We start from the raw sequence: 16,317 nt of genomic DNA, 5'->3' as shown, positions 1-16,317 counted from the left end.
ATAAATAAATTAGATAAAGGTCCATCAACAGCTTAAGAAAAGGACAAAAATCAATAACCATAAAGATCAATAAATCTGAGTATATTAAAAAGAAAAACTTCTACACATCAGAGTACTATTTAAGACATAAGCTACTGAGTAGAAAATGTATGCAGCAAATATAATCAAAAGGCTCTGATGAGATCATATAACAAGCACCAAGCAAATCAAGAACCAACAAAAAAGATGAAAAAAGAGCAGGATTCTCTCTCTCTCTCTCTCTCTCTCGTAAGTGTATATGCACACACACAATATCCAACAACCAATAAATGTAAAAAATGCTAAATAATTTCAGTGGTCATCAAAGAAATGCAAACTAAGCCACAATGAAATATCATTCATTACACATCCACCAAAATGACTATAATTAAAGTAATAAGATGAAGTTTTTCAAGACCTTGGGTTCTTCTCATACATCACTGGTGGGAGTATAAACTGGTATAACCACTTTGGAAAAGACACAGGTATTTTTATCTACTAAAGGTGAATATACATATTTTGACCTTTTTTATTTGCAGTACTAGAAACTAAGCCCAGAGATACTCTACCATTGAGCTATATTCCCAGCTTTTTTTTTTTTTTTTCCCTCTTCTCTCTCTTTTTTGAGACAAGGTTTGGCTAAATTGCCAAGGCTGGCCTTGAACTTTTAATCCTCCTTCCTCCTGAGTAGCTGGAATTACCAGCATCCACCACTGTGTCTGGCTATTTTGAGCATTTTGAACCAGATATTCTTTCTCCTAGATATAGACCTAAAAGAAACATGTTCACCAAACCCTATACAGAAATTTCAAAGTAACATTATTCATGATATCCCAGAACTGGAAACAACTAAAATGTCCATCAACATTAGTACAGATAAACTATGGTATATCCACTCAATAGTACAACACATGACATTGAAAATCCACCAGGCACAGTGGCATATACTTATACTCCTAGCAGCTCAGGAGGCTGAGACATGAGGATCATGAGTTCAAAGCCAGCCTCAGCAACTTAGTGAGGCCCTAAGCAATTCAGCGAGACCCTGTCTCTAAACAATAAAATATTTTTTAAAAAGGGCTGGGGGTGTGGCTCAGTGGTTAAGTGCCCCCGAGTTTAATCCCCGGTATCAAAAATTAAAATAACCACTACATCCATCAAGGCAGTACTTTCATACCCTGCCAAGTGAAGGAAGACAAATGCAAAAGAATACCTACTATGTCTCTTTTTAAAAATCAGAAAATGGACAAAACTAATGGTGTTAGGACAATAGTTACTTCTGTGTAGGAGGCTGTAAGTGATGGGGCTTAAGTGAAGGCTTCTGGGATACTGGCTAATGTTCAACTTGATCGAAGGGATGGTTACAAAGATGTTATTTGTGATATGCTTGATATAGTTATTGGATTATTTATACGAATGTTTTATCTAAAAATCATAATAATAAAAAGCTGGGCACAGTGCTGTACACTTTTAATTCCATCTATTCTAAGGTGGAAGCAGGAGGATCAAATGTTTGAGGTCAGCCGTGGCAAATTAGTGAGACCTTGTCTCTAAATTTGGCAAAAAAAAAAAAAAAAAAAAAAAAAGGCGGAGGGCTGGGGATGTAGCTCAGTAGTACAGAACCCCTAGGTTCAATCCCCAGCATAAACAAATAATAACTAACAAAGGGGAGAAGGAGAATCAGAGCCCCCTGATGTTAACTGATTATTAAGGGCAAAAGAAACATAACTAGCTGGGCACAGTGGCACACACCTTAATCCCAGCAGCTTGTGAGGCTGAGGCAGGAGGATTACAAGTTCAAAACTAGCCTCAGCAGCTTAGTGATGCTAAGCAACTCAGCGAGACCCTGTCTCTAAATAAAATACAAAATAAGGCTGGGGATGTGGCTCAGTGGTCAAGTGCCCCTGAGTTCAATCCCCGGTACCAAAAGAAAAAAAAAAAAAAAAGAAAGAAAGATGACTATATTTTTACCCTGTCATTCCTATGGGTTACAATCTAAAACCCCCATTTACCTGATGGCTTGAGTCCTCAGTGCTCTGCTTAATGAAGTCTTCCAGCTCCTGTTTATCTTTCATTGTCTTCTCCAGCTGGTCATTAGCTTGCCTTAGCATCACCTGCAGTTTTTTCACCTGTGTAATTAAAAACGTCAATTAAAAGGGAGAACTAGGTATTTTTTCTTTTTGGTGAAAAGGATCAAATGGAGGCCTCGCACATATTGGCAAGTGCTTTACTACTAAGCTATATCACAAGTCCAGAATTATTTAGTGAATTAAAAAACAAAAAAAGGCAAAAACTCTTTTTAAGTCTATTTTTTCCTGAAAAACACCATAAGATTTGTCATTCTGAAATAAATGAGATGAATGACCTCAAGAGACAACTGTGCTGTGCTTTACAGTTAACAAGTCATTTTTTCACATACATCTCACTTGAAAATTGCCTTTCTTCTGGTCACTCTCAGCCCTAACAATGAACTACCTAGTTCTCCTCTATCCTCTGCCTCTGATCTATAATCCACACGAACACTATAAACTTTACAAAACTGAAATACAATAATTTCTCTACTTAAAAGCACATGAATGCCTCCCAAAAGCCTTCTGATCAATTTAAACCCCTCCCATCACTGGCCCTTAGTGATCTCATTCTGGCCTAGGGTTCCTTTAAACACCCTCATGCCCAGCCACAGAACCACTCAGACACTTCCTAGAACACACACTTTTCTTTCGTAACTCTTTCCTCTAGACCTCTTTCTTCTCCCTGAACTCCCTATCTCTCCTTCACCACTTCTTTTTTTTTTTTTAAATTAATTAATTTATTTATTTTTAGGTGTAGATGGACACAACACAATGCCTTTATTTTTATGTGGTGCTGAGAATCGAACCCAGGTCCCGCTCATGCTAGGCAAGTGCTCTACTGCTGAGCCACAATCCCAGCCCCTCCTTCACCACTTCTTTTCCCAACTAACTTTTACCCAGGCTCTACAAAAACTTAGCTCAAATGTTGCCTTTCCTGAACCCATGGTTAAGGTAGATGCCCTCCTTAATTTCTATGTGTACCTCTCCAGGAACAAACTATATTGAACTACTGTTTTGGTTCGAAACACTAAAAGCTTCACGGGGGTTGAAATTTTCTTCTAGCTGCATCTGAATCACGAGGACCCAGCATAATGCCAGGTGTAGATGAGGCATCAGTGAATGTTTATGGAAATGGCTAAGGAACCCAAGATAGCCCATTCCCATGCTACACTACCAAAGACAAACTATATTAGTTTTGCAAATACCTTTAGAAATTTACCTTTGAACTATTTAAGAAAAAAAGCATATATGGAAGAACTCAATGCCAACAACATTGAAAATATATGTATATTTTTGTTTGTTTGGTACTGAGAATTGAACCCCGGGCACTCTACCACTGAGCAACATCCCCATCCCCTTTTTATTTTTGATTTTGAGACAGGGTCTCACTAAATTGCTGTGGTTAGCTTTGAACTTGTGATCCTCCTGCCTCAGCCTCCAAAGCTACTGGGATTACAGGTATGCACCACTGTGTCCAGCTGACATTTGAAAATATTAAACCACCATTCTAATTTGCTTGAAGTTCTTTTTATTTTCAGTTGTTGATGGAAATTTATTTTATTCATTTATTTATATGTAGTACTGAGAATCGAACTCAGTGTCTCACATATAGTAGGCAATTGTTCTACCAGTGAACCACAACCCCAGCCCTGCTTAAAGTTCTTTTGAAGACTAAGAGAATAATGTTCAAAACAACCAAAGGTCAGTTAAGAAATAGAAGAAAAATAATCTTTTCCTTACATACACTTTCAACAAATCTACTCTCATGAAATTCTACATTATTTCCTAAATTGTATCAAGGTACTCATCTTTCAACACTGTGTTTGGACAAGTACTTAACTGTCAATTTCAGCATTCCAAATTTACCAAACTTAATCTCTGTGACCCTGTAAATTAACCTTAATCAATTCAACAAATTTATGCCAAGAAGTAGGCAATAAGCAATGAAGATTCCAAATTCTGATTAATCACATTCAATTAAGCTTTTGTTCTACAGAGGCCATGTTCAATCTCTTCTGTCCCTAGTCTTCATATCATGAAGTATTCCAGATCAATGCCAATATCAAGTGTAGACAGTGGGTGGAAAGGGTAGGGTGGGAGAGGAGTGAGGGTGCTCCTCTAAGAGCTGAGGTGATCCAAATAGTATTGGCACATTAATAAAACACAGGTAACACCAAGGGACTCCCGCTGGAAATTTAACTGCCACTGTATGTGCCAGATTATTTCATAATTTAACAAGACAGATATGCTTCATTAAAGCAAATGGGGGGTAATTCTGTACCTCCAATGAAGACTACAACAGCTCCAATTTGGCATATCCAAATGAAACTCACCTGGTCTCTTGTTTCAGCCTCCTGAATTTGAATTCCTTGTAACTGTTTTTCATAATTGGAACACATATCACAACGTCTACCAAGTTTATTTCCAGCATTATGTACCTGAAGGGCACCAAAATTACTTTTTATCAGGCAGAACAAAATAATTCTTCATCACATACTTGAGGAATACATGCATAGTATTCTACTGATGTTACTCAAAGTATAGTACAGAATAAACAATTTCTCCATGGACTTTCAGAAAGAGTTTCAATTCAGGGTCACACTTTTTTTTTTTTTTTTTTTGGTGATACTGGGGATTGAACTCAGGGCACTGTGCATAGGAGTCAAGCACTCTACCAACTAAGCTATAATTCTAAAAAGTCATAATCTCCAGTACAAGTATGAGAGGAAAAGGAGGGAAACAACACATCAACAAGAGGCTGAGGGCCACAAAACACCATATTTGAGGAAAACACAAAGCAAGCAGACAATGCTACACCGCGGCACTCATAATTTAAATCAATACAACCGGACCAATGAAAAAGGCAGAAAACACAAACAGTGCCAATTCCCCATTTCACCAGCTCCACTTATGAAATAGGTGTGAAACTATTAACAAGTACCTTCTCACATACATTTTGCATGAGGCCAAGAATAGTTTCTTTCAGGCTCAACAGGCTATTCCACTTACTTATCAAGCACTTCTTTAAAGAGAAGTAGCCCTGAGCAAAGGAAAGCCCTGGAATTCAGAAAACCAGGATTCTAACCCAGGTTTTGCTACTAGGTCAAGGGGAACACTTAAGCAATGCTTGATCTCTCAGAGCCAATTTCCTCATCTGGAAATTGGGGACAATCATGCCCTGATTGCCTCATTCTGATAAGAAAATTCAAAGAGATGAGGTAAGTAAAAGGGCTTTGTAATCTGTAACGCATTATGCCAATACATATTTAAGTTTCTATCTTCTAATTTTCTGAGTTTGCAAATACCCTGAGGAGGAAAATTAAAGTTTATTAAAGTCTGACTTCTTATTAGTTTGCCTCCTTTTTTCTCCCATATTTTCTACCTACTCCTAAAACCACTACTCTGCATCAATCAATGATAAGCATTTGCATTCCAGACCTAAAGGAAAGACAAACTGAATCCTGAAATACACTCAGATTTAAGAAAACTTCAAAACAAATTCAGCTATTCTAACTTAGTAATGTTAGGAAGGTTGTCCCAGCTTCTGAAGTATGACCTCAGGGGGAGAAATTCACAATCAACACCAATAGCTGGTTAACACCCGTCTCTCTCACAGGCAGCAGGAAGAACCAAAGCAGACTATGACAGGTACCGGATAATCTGGGTTAACACCTACTTGCTGGAAACACAAGCCTGCATTGACTCCAGGGACTATCTACTCAATGACCAATAAATCCCAGAGTTACAGTAATGTCCCTCAGACTGAACAAGAGGAACAGATCATGAATAACTCACCTCTTTCTGCAGGAGATTCCACTCAGTCTCACTGACTAAGCGGTAACCACTGGGGGACACGTAAGCACTCTCCATACCCTGGGTAACACTGGAGAGAAGGGATGCCGTCTCTTCCTGTTCTGGTGTCATAGCCTTGATTGCTCTTTCCTGATCTTTGGTTAACATAAACCCACTTGGCATCTGCAGTGACCCAAGGGATGCAGTATCAAAGTTCTCAGATACTGAATCTGCTCCTACCAGTGGTCCAAAATCCGACTCATCCAGGTTTCCAGCAGATTTTGCTTTGTAATTATAGCCTAAAGCTTTGGATTGCAATGAGCCCGAGGTTCCCAAGCTGTCTGTAGACTGTGCTCTCCTGAGTCCATCTTTAAACATGTCATTGTCCGATTTACTAAATGGATCTCCAGATGGTAACAGCAAGTCTGCATCTAAGGAATGAACTGAACCATGGGTGCTGTCTAAGTGCTCCTGAAATGTGAAAAGAGATATTGCCAAATTAGACAATGTTCTGTATCTTCAAAATATATCATACACTAGGCAGATTTTACCACATTACACGTGACAATCATTAACACAACCTTCATTTAATCATTATTCAGTATCTAAATATGTTGGGCACTAAGCAGGTGCATAAGCTAGACACAGTGGCACATGCCCATATTCCAATGACTTAGGAGGTTAAGGCAGGAGGATCACAAGTTCAAGACCAGACTCAGCAACTTAGCAAGACTAATCAAATCAGCCTAATCCTGTCTCAAAATAAAAAATAAAAAGGGCCAGGGATATAGTTCAGTAGTTAAGCACCCCTGGGAGACTGAGGCAAGAGGATTTCAAATTCAAAGCCAGCCTCAGCAACTTAGCGAGGCCCTAAGCAACTTAGCAAGACCCAGTCACACAACAAATAATAAAAAAGAGCCGGGGATGTGGCTCAGTGGTAAAGTACCTTTGGGTTCAATTCCCAGAACAAAAATTAATTAATTAATTAGGAAAATATTTTCACTTGGTATAGTAAAAAATTGGCATCTTTTATGTTAATTCCACCATTTCTTTATTTTCAAAGATTTTTACTTTTCTGAAACAGATGTCTGAAAACACAAACCTAGGCTATATGAAGTTAATGATGGTGAAAGTCCCAAATAAGTAACCTAATAAAAACTAGAATAAGAACCAATTCTGGTAGCTCACAAAAAATTTTTTCTTCAGCCAGGCATGGTGGTGCATAGCTGTAATCCTAGCTACTCACGAGGCTGAGGCAAGAGGATCACAAATTCAAGGCCAGCCTAAGTAATTTAGTGAAATCCTTTCTCAAAATAAAATTTTAAAAGGGACAGGAATATAGCTCAGTGGTAAAGCACTTGCCTAGCATGTGTGAGGCCCTGTGTTCAAGCACCAGTACGGAGGGGGGAAAACATACTATGAAAATAATCAGATATATCCATACTGATTTTTGCCTAAGGAAAAATTATATATAATAGCATTACTTAATGAAAACTTCATGGTAGTAAAAAAACAGAACCAACCTGATGATTAATTATCACATTTTTTATTTCCTATATTTCATGATGTTTTAGTGTCTTGGAGGCCCTGATGGCTAGAGAGAGACTGTGCCTCCCAGAGTCAGCTAATGCCTAAAGATAATAAACAATTCACTTGACTATAACATACCTTTCATAAGTAAACCAGTCAATCCCAAAACGATACTCTAACCACCTCCTTTATCTGATTCCCATACCAAGCCACTACTTTCCCTGCCCTAAATCATCCCAGGAACAGATAGGAACCAAATGAAAGAGACCCCATAAACTACAAAGTCCATGGGAATCATTCAAATTAGCCAGTCCTGTACTGTTTGCCCTGCTCTGCTTAAGGAAACCCCAATGACTGTGGTCCATACTTTCCCTTTGCTCCTTCTGCCTCCAGACCAGCTCTGGTGTTTCCCAATGAGGTCCTACAAGTCATGCTGCACCTCTCATTTCTAGGGGAATTTTGAGCTCAATGAAGGAATTCTTACCCAGCATGCAAGAACCCTGGGTTCAATTCACAATTTTTGGAGGGGGGAGGGACTAAAATTAAACAACTTCTAATGACATTGGCCTCTCCATGTTAACACCTAGTCACCTTTATAAATTAAAACTTGGGCACAAATTAGTTGGAAACTGACTAACGGAATTTTGGTACATTTACATTGCTGAAATTCTATCAGCCATCAAATGTCATTTTTTGGGAAAACAATGATGTGCCAAAACCTTAGAGTACATTTAAGTGGGAGGAAAATGTATCTATTATGTAGTTGCAATATAAAATATGTTTTAAAAATACAAATAGAAACTTTTATGTTATCTTTGAAAAAGAAAATAGAGGGAAAGAAGAAACACACATCAAAAATGTTAGAGGTAAGGTTATCTCTGGGTAACAGGATTTTCATGACCTTTTCTTGTACTTTCCAAATTTTACATAGTATTTCCATATTATTTTTGTATTGAGAAGAGCATATTTTAAGCATCAGGTTAAAGACTATGTACGATCCTATAAATTTCAAATGTCTTTAGCAATAAATCTAAGTCTCCACAGCATTACATATTAATTTTAAACTATTGACTAAAGTAAAATCGTCATGACTTTTTTTTTTTAGAGAGAGAGAGAGAGAACTTTTAATATTTATTTTATTTTTTTATTGTTTTTTTTTCGGCGGACACAACATCTTTCTTTGTATGTGGTGCTGAGGATCAAACCCAGGCCGCACGCACATGCCAGGCGAGTGTGCTACCGCTTGAGCCACATCCTCAGCCCTCGTCATGACTTTTAACACAAAAAAGTATACTCAAAATTCAAACTCATCTGAAAAATCTAAAAGGTATTTCAAATGTTAGAAAGTATATATACAATGTCATACAGATTTGTTAAGACATAAGCAAAAATAAGAAAAGTACTTTATCATAAATCATAGCAAATTTCCCTTTCCTGTTTTCCTGATTTTCAAACATTCCTGGGTAGATAACTACATGATGCAAAAACCACATAATATTTGGCTGTATCCCAAAATTGAGAAATTCTCCTGGAGTTAACTATTTAAAAAACACACAGCACAATACGGCCAAGTAGTTCTCAGTGTATGTTCCAAAATGAAGAATGTGCAAAAACAATTACATTATAATTTTCAGTGTCTATGAGGATATTTTTAAAAGTCTTAACATTAAACTATCCATAATCATGAAAATATAAGCCACCAAGATGTAGATCATACATGAATCAGAATAAATCCTTAAACTACAGAGAAATGTGATGCCTCTCAAAGGAAAAAATATTTCACCTGCCACCCTTTTTTTTTTTTTTATCAGGGATTGAACCTGGGGACACTTAAACCTCTGAGTCACATCCCAAGCCCTTTTTATTTTTTATTTTAAGACAGGATCTTGTTAAGTTGCTCAGGGCCTTGCTAAGTTGCTGAGGCTGGGCTTTGAACTTGTGATCATCTTGCCTCTGCCTCCCAAGCTGCTGGGATTACAGGTGTCTGCCACTGTGTCCAGCCCTTTATCCCAATTTAACTGATGCTTGTTCACCAGACTGGGAATTAAGGTTGAGCAGGTGTGCAGGGAATTCTTTTTTGTTTGGTATTAGGGACGAAATCCAGGACCTCACACTCAGAAGGGCTGGAGTGCTGGAACTAGCCACATCTCTAGCCCCTCTGAGTACAAAATTCTAAGTAGCAGGGACAGTAAAAACAAGGCATATAAACATGAACAGCAAGCAGACAGGTCTGTTTGTAGTGAAATGAGAGCAGGGATTAAGAACTGAAGGGATGTTCAGTTAGGAAAGCCAAGCTAAGAACTTACTTTTTTCTCCTAAAGGAAATAAGGGAAACATTTTTCTTAATTAGAGAAGATATCAGCATGAGCTTTGAAGGATGAGTAAAAGGATTTCAACATTCAGAAAGATGGAGGGAAGCACTAGGGATATAGCTCAGTGGTAGAACTCTTGCTTAGTATGTGCAAGGCCCTGGGTTCAATCTCTAATGGTGGGGAGGCGGGGGAAGCAGAAAAGAAAGAAAGGCAGAGAAAGACAAAAATTCTACTTGAAGGCAGCCAATTTGGAAAGCAGTATGGAGATTCCTTGGAAAGCTGGGAATAGAACCACCATTTGACCCAGCTATTCTTCTTCTCGGACTATACCCAAAAGACCTAAAAACAGCATACTACAGGGACACAGCCACATCAATGTTTATAGCAACACAATTCACAATAGCTAAACTGTGGAGCCAACCTAGATGCCCTTCAATGGATGAATGGATACAAAAAATGTGGCATATATACACAATGGAATATTACTCAGCACTAAAAAATAACAAGATCATGGCATTTGCAGGGAAATGGATGGCATTAGAGCAGATTAGGCTAAGTGAAGTTAGCCAAACCCTAAAAAACAAATGCCGAATGTCTTCTCTGATATATGACTCAAAATGAGGTAGGGAGGAAGAGCATGAGAAGAAGATTATCACTAAATAGGGAAGAGAGGTGGGAGGGAAGGGGAGGGAAAAGGGGAATTGCATGGAAGATGGAAGGAGACCCTCACTGTTATACAGAATACATGTATGACGATGTGAGGGAAAAAATAAAAAGAAGTGTGTCACATTAGATTGGGTAGAGAGAAGTGATGGGAGGGGAGGGAAGAGGAAGGGGGGAAAGGAAGGACAGCAGAATAAAATAGACTTTATTATTGCTGTGGGTATATACGTGACTGCATGACCAATGTGATTCTGCAACCTGTACATTCAGAAAAATGAGAAATTATACCCCATCTGATTCAAATGTATGATATGTCAAGATCATTGTACTGTCATGTGTAACTAATTAATACAAATAAAAAAATTTAAAAAATAAAAAAAGAATTCCACAAGAAGGAAACAACATGCAATACAGAGTGTAGCACAATACAATAACCAATGTGGCCAAAATGGAATCCTTATTATGAAGAATTTCAATCCCCTCATTGAAGGATCTGTATTCAGTGATATACATAATGGGAATGAGTTGTGGTTTTTAAGTAAAGGAGTGGCCTGAATGCAGCTGCACTTAAGAAAATTAATTTGACAATGATGCAAGTGTACAATGGAGTAGAAAAGGCTGAAGGCAAGAAACCCAATGAGGAGGTCTTTGTGACACTGCAGGTGAGAGATCATGAGACTACAAGAACACCATCTTATACTTTGCACCTCTGGGACTCTCTACTATATCCATTCCCAACATCTGCAATGTTCTACCAGGCCTCACCACAATCTGTCAAACTTCACCCTCTATTCTCAGCACTAAAGACCTATTTCTGCCAAATGTGGTGGTGCACTCCTGTAATCCCAGTGATTTGGGAGACTGAGGCAGGAAGACTCCAAGTTTGAGGCCAGCCTCAGCAAGTTGGCAAGACCCTGTCTCAAAATAAAATTTAGAAAGGTCTTGGGATGTAGCTCAGAGGTAAAGCACCTTGGGCTCTATCCCCAGTGCCACAAGGAAAAAAAAAATAATAATCCTAGTACTAGTTAAAACTCTTACATGTGCTACAGGAAGCTAAATGTTTCCACACTTTAATCTCCTTTAAACAAACTCCAAGTATTAGTAACACCATTCACTTCAAAAAAGATTTTATACACGTCACTTAAAGATTCTAAAGTATCAAATTTTGAAATTACTGGTAAAAAAATTATTTCATAGGGTGAATGAAACTCCAACATATTTCAGATAGTGCTACCTATAATACTTTCTAAGCAACCGAAAGAAAATACTATTATTTTATCTAATTTCTAGCTATTTACTTCCAATATGAACAATGTAATTGGCTGATGTTTGAGTAAGTGAACCGTATGTGACACTGAACATATAGTATTTTTGTTTTCTGAGATGCCTTCAACTCCTGGGCTCAAGTGATCCTCCCACCTCAGCCTCCCAAGTTCAGGGACTTACAGACACGTTCTGTGCCTGGCTAATGCAAAAATTTTAATTACAGATTCACTATACCTCTTCATTTGATAACTGGGCAGAAGATTCTTCTTGAGGTAAAGCACATACTACTGGTATTTTTACTTCTTCCTCAATATCTGTTTTTTTGTGATCCTTTCTCTTATTAATTCTTTGTTGTTCATCGTCCTCCTAAAAGGAAGAAAAAACATTTATCAAGGTAATCTTAACAAGTCACAGTTCTTTAATCACACTAAACAAATAAAAAGAACAAAGAGCTTTATACCAATAGAAAATTGGACACTTAAAGCTTATTTGTTTTGTAATAATATTTAGGGGCCTCTGGTCATGACAAAATATTTTAAAACTGCAAGCACAAAATAAGAACCCTGCTACAAAGAAAAATATCAGAAAACAGCTTTCAAGAAAAGCATATATATGAAAGTAAAGCAAAAGAAAACTAACTTCTCCCTTCAAATGATCAAAAAATATTTTTTTACATAGAACATTCCTTCTGATTATTGTAGAAAATAGGAAAAAAAGTTGTTATGACACTACACATCCATTAGAAACACATAAAAATTTGTATAAAATACAAAAACAATGATCAAAGTTGATGTAGAAATTCATTCAATAAAGGTGAATAAGATACCTTCTGGGTTCCCCCAAAGACTATTTAGTAAGGAGAGACAAACACACAATTACATTACAAGGAGGTACAACGTTCTGCAGGAGAAATACAAGATTGATTTCATTTGAGGGATCGAGCAAAGGAGCCCTAAAGGAGGCAATACTTCAGCTGGATCATGGAAGATCAGTAAGATGAGCTTGCCACTTGCCTAAGAGAAGGTAGGCAAGGGTTCCAGGGAGAAAGGAAGCATGTACAAAACAAAGAAGCCTGGGAAGGCAGGCTTATGGTGGAATGCTGAATAATTCAATGTGTCTGAAAAGTGGACAGGTACATAAAAAGTGAAGGACACAGGAAAGAGGCAATGATTAAGTGCTTAGACTCTAGAATCAGAAATTGGCTCAAACCTCAGAGCTGCCATTACTTCTCACAGCCTGCTTCTTCATTTATAACATAAGAACAGTTCTGTAGTGCCTACCTCGTATGGACGGTTTTGCTGTTTTCTGACAACCACTTGAGATAAAGCTTTACATATAAAGCCTTAGCACCATGCTAGCACATAAACACATAGTTAGAGCTCAATAAATGTTAATAATGGCCTTAAACAACGATCTTAGTAAGCTTAGACTGTTTCAATGAGCAGCAAGAAAGGCATGGCAATTTGTACTTTAGAATCTAAACCCTTAGGCTAACCCTTTGTGTGACTGCTGTCACACAAGATGAATGAGTCTGAATTAAGTGATAAAAAAAGAAATTTATTTATGAATGATACTGCAGATTCAACCCAGCAGTACTTTATCACTGAGCTAAGTCCCCAGCAACCCCATACACACACACACACACACACACACATATATATTTTAGTTGTAGATGGCCACAATACCTTTATTTTGTTTGTTTATTTTTATGTGGTACTAAGGATCAAATCCAGTGCCTCACATGTGCAAGGTAAGTGCTCTACTGCTGAGCCACAACACCAGCCCTCCCATCCCTTTGTGTTATTTTGAGACAGGGTCTTACTAAGTTGCTTAGGGCCTCACTAAGTTGCTGAGGCTAGCTTCAAACTTCTGATCCTCCTGCCTCAGCCCCTGGGTTGCTGGGATTACAGAAATGCAATACCATGCTAATGAAAAAGAAGAAATTTAAAAGAGAAACTTCTGCAAAACAAAATTTAGCTGGGCACAGTGGGACATGCTTGTGATCCCAGCTGCTTGAGAGGCAAAGGCAGGAGGATCACAAGTTTGAGGCCAGCCTGGGCAGCTTATTAAGACCCTGTCTCAGAATAAATACTAAAAAGGGATGGGGTTGTATCTCAGTAGCAGAACACTCCAGGATTCAGTCTCTAGTACCTAAATAAATAAGTAAGTAAAATCCAACCTAAGTCACATAAGGAAATTTAAAATACTTCTTAAAATACCTAGAAAATCAATGCAAACTTTTATATAGCCACCTAGGGAAATATCTGTGCACGTATACAATATGGTATAAGATATGTTAATAATGGCCTTAAACAACAATCTTAGTAAGCTTAGACTGTTTCAATGAGCAGCAAGAAAGGCATGACAAAATCTGTATTTTAGAATCTAAACCCTTAGGCTAACCCTTTGTGTGACTGCTGTCACACAAGATAAATGAGTCTGAATCCATGAGTCTGGATTAGCTATGGCATTACTTAAGATGACAAAATAAGGGGGGGGGGGGTGGAAATCTAGATGTCCACATGGAGAAATATTAAATTATGATATATACCTGCTGCCAGTTAATGAGATAGAACTCTGGTATGAAAATATATCTAAGATGATGCTTATGAAAAAATAAGTTATGGAAGAAATACTTTTATGATCCAAGTATTTGGGGTAAAGGAAGGAATCACCCTAACTATATGCTAACAAACACACAGAACTGATCTGGGAAACTATCAAACTGCTAAATGCAGTTATTTCTGGAAAAGAGGTATCGAGAGGGATTTCACCTTGATCACTTCATATGACTTTACTATTTCATTTTGAATTTTAAACAAGCAACTTTCAACATGAAAATGCATTTGTGCATTATTCATATAAGTAATTATTTTTAAATAATGAGGAGAAACTTTGCAGCACCCTGGACAACTATCTTTCATATCACTCAGTTTTTCCATCCCCATCTTGTCATCTTCTAATCAGGCTTTTAGAACAAAGTCACCAAAAGACAGCACTGCAGACAAAGATTTCTCAGAAACAGGCACTGCCACATCCTGCATTTATAAATCAGTATCCCCCTTCTGAGATAAGGCAATATATGAAGCTAAAAAACAAAATTCCTCAAACACAGCTATTATCTTTTTTTTTAAGTGGCATTCAAAAACAGAAAAAAGTAACAAAACAAACAAAAAACTATAAACAAGTACATGCAGCTCAGCTGCCCCTAACATGGGCAATGTCCTGGATTCCATTCCCAGCACTCGATAATAATGGCAATGATGATAATAAAGTGGTACACATTACCTTGTTCCAGCTTAAATCAACACAAAAAAATATCATACAATAATGCAATCGGGAGGAGGGGTGCTGTTATTAACAACATAAGCAAATCCTAAAAAAATAGTATTCACCTGATCTTTCTTCTTTAGTTCTTCTACTTGTCGGAGCTGTTCTGAAGTTAACACAATCTCCATTCGCTGCATGTCTCTCATCAGTAAACGCTGAGATTCCAGAAACTGGTCATTGGCCTTCTGCCATGTATGTTTTAACTGGTTATGTTGTTGTCGCTCTTGCTCCAAGAGATGGCAAACTATTAGGAACCCCAATCAAAAACACTGAATTTTAATGGAAGAAAATTTCTTTAGCATAGGGCTACTAGACCAGAACCAGTGGTCTATTTTATCTATATGTTTGTTCTTGATTGGCCCCAAGAGGCAATCTACAGATGAATATGGCAGGTATCTCTACACCATCTCTCTACTGCAGAGCCTCCCAAAGTGCGCCCAAGAATATATGAAGAAAGGACTTCTGTGTCCATTTAAGTTTAAGAAATTCTGGGTTAAGTAAATTGTTAAAGACTACAGAAGGATTTTGAGTTGAGGGTCTTCATTATATGTATTTTCTCTTAGAAGGTGATATATGCTGGGCATGAGGGCTACACACCTATAATCCCAGCAGTTTAGGAGGCTGAGGCAGGAAGATTACAAGTTCAAGGCTGGCCCCATCAAGTAAACCAGGCCCTAAGCAACTTAGTGAGACCCTGTCTCAAAATAAAAACCAAAAAGGGCTAGAAATGTAGCTTAGTGGTAAAGGGCTCTTAGGTTCAATCTCCAGTACCCGCCCCCCCAAAAAAGGTAATATGTAATATAGCATTTCCCAAATTTATTAGACAAATAATAACAAGAACTGGGGATGTGGCTCAGTGGTAGAACACTTGCCTGTCATAAGTGAGGTCCTGGGTTCAATCCCCAGTATCACAAAAATATAAACAAATAAAAACAATTTTTACAGTTCAGTTTAAATAAATGAAGGGAATACACTTTGGCAAATGTTGTTCTAAAGGCCCATGTGTGGTAACTACTCCTAAATATGCTTAATACGTTTTGATAAATCTGTCATTCAGGAATCCTTCCTGGGCCCATTTAGTTCTGCCTCCTTAGGATAAGTAAAAAAATAAAAAAATAAAAAAAAAATTGTAAAATATATACATTGTTGATACCATCAGCTCAGCCATCTTACTTTGAAAACATCTATCTATGTTTATCTTTATCAATAGATAAAGCACTATCTATCTACCCATCCACTCATCCACCCAACCACCCGAGTCAGAAACCTGAGAGAATCATATTTCTGACTTCGTATCCCCATCTATCTTCTGATTTCTGGCTTCTGCCTTAGAC

At 37.7% G+C, this 16,317-nt stretch overlaps 1 protein-coding gene across 3 annotated transcripts in view; it reads right to left on the bottom strand.

The window, feature by feature from the left end:
* The window catches only part of Rabep1 (rabaptin, RAB GTPase binding effector protein 1), a 113,509-nt gene that overhangs the window by 23,936 nt on the left and 73,256 nt on the right, over nucleotides 1–16,317 (bottom strand). For all 3 annotated transcript variants that reach the window (XM_046424999.2, XM_046425001.2, XM_046425000.2), the window contains exons 7-11: nucleotides 15,049–15,227; nucleotides 11,888–12,019; nucleotides 5,886–6,353; nucleotides 4,424–4,528; nucleotides 2,031–2,147 (exon numbers count right to left, since the gene is read on the bottom strand). In XM_046424999.2, the coding sequence (XP_046280955.1) occupies nucleotides 2,031–2,147; nucleotides 4,424–4,528; nucleotides 5,886–6,353; nucleotides 11,888–12,019; nucleotides 15,049–15,227 (1,001 nt within the window). The remainder of the gene's footprint in view (nucleotides 1–2,030; nucleotides 2,148–4,423; nucleotides 4,529–5,885; nucleotides 6,354–11,887; nucleotides 12,020–15,048; nucleotides 15,228–16,317) is intronic.

Source organism: Marmota monax, unplaced genomic scaffold, assembly GCF_021218885.2.
Source record: "Marmota monax isolate L192 unplaced genomic scaffold, Marmota_monax_Labrador192_F-V1.1 WCK01_AAM20220418_F8-fsc00218, whole genome shotgun sequence".
NCBI classification, from domain to species: Eukaryota; Metazoa; Chordata; class Mammalia; order Rodentia; family Sciuridae; genus Marmota; species Marmota monax.
The sequence above is the reverse complement of the archived record's forward strand: the minus strand, read 5'-3'. Positions and strand labels throughout refer to the sequence as shown.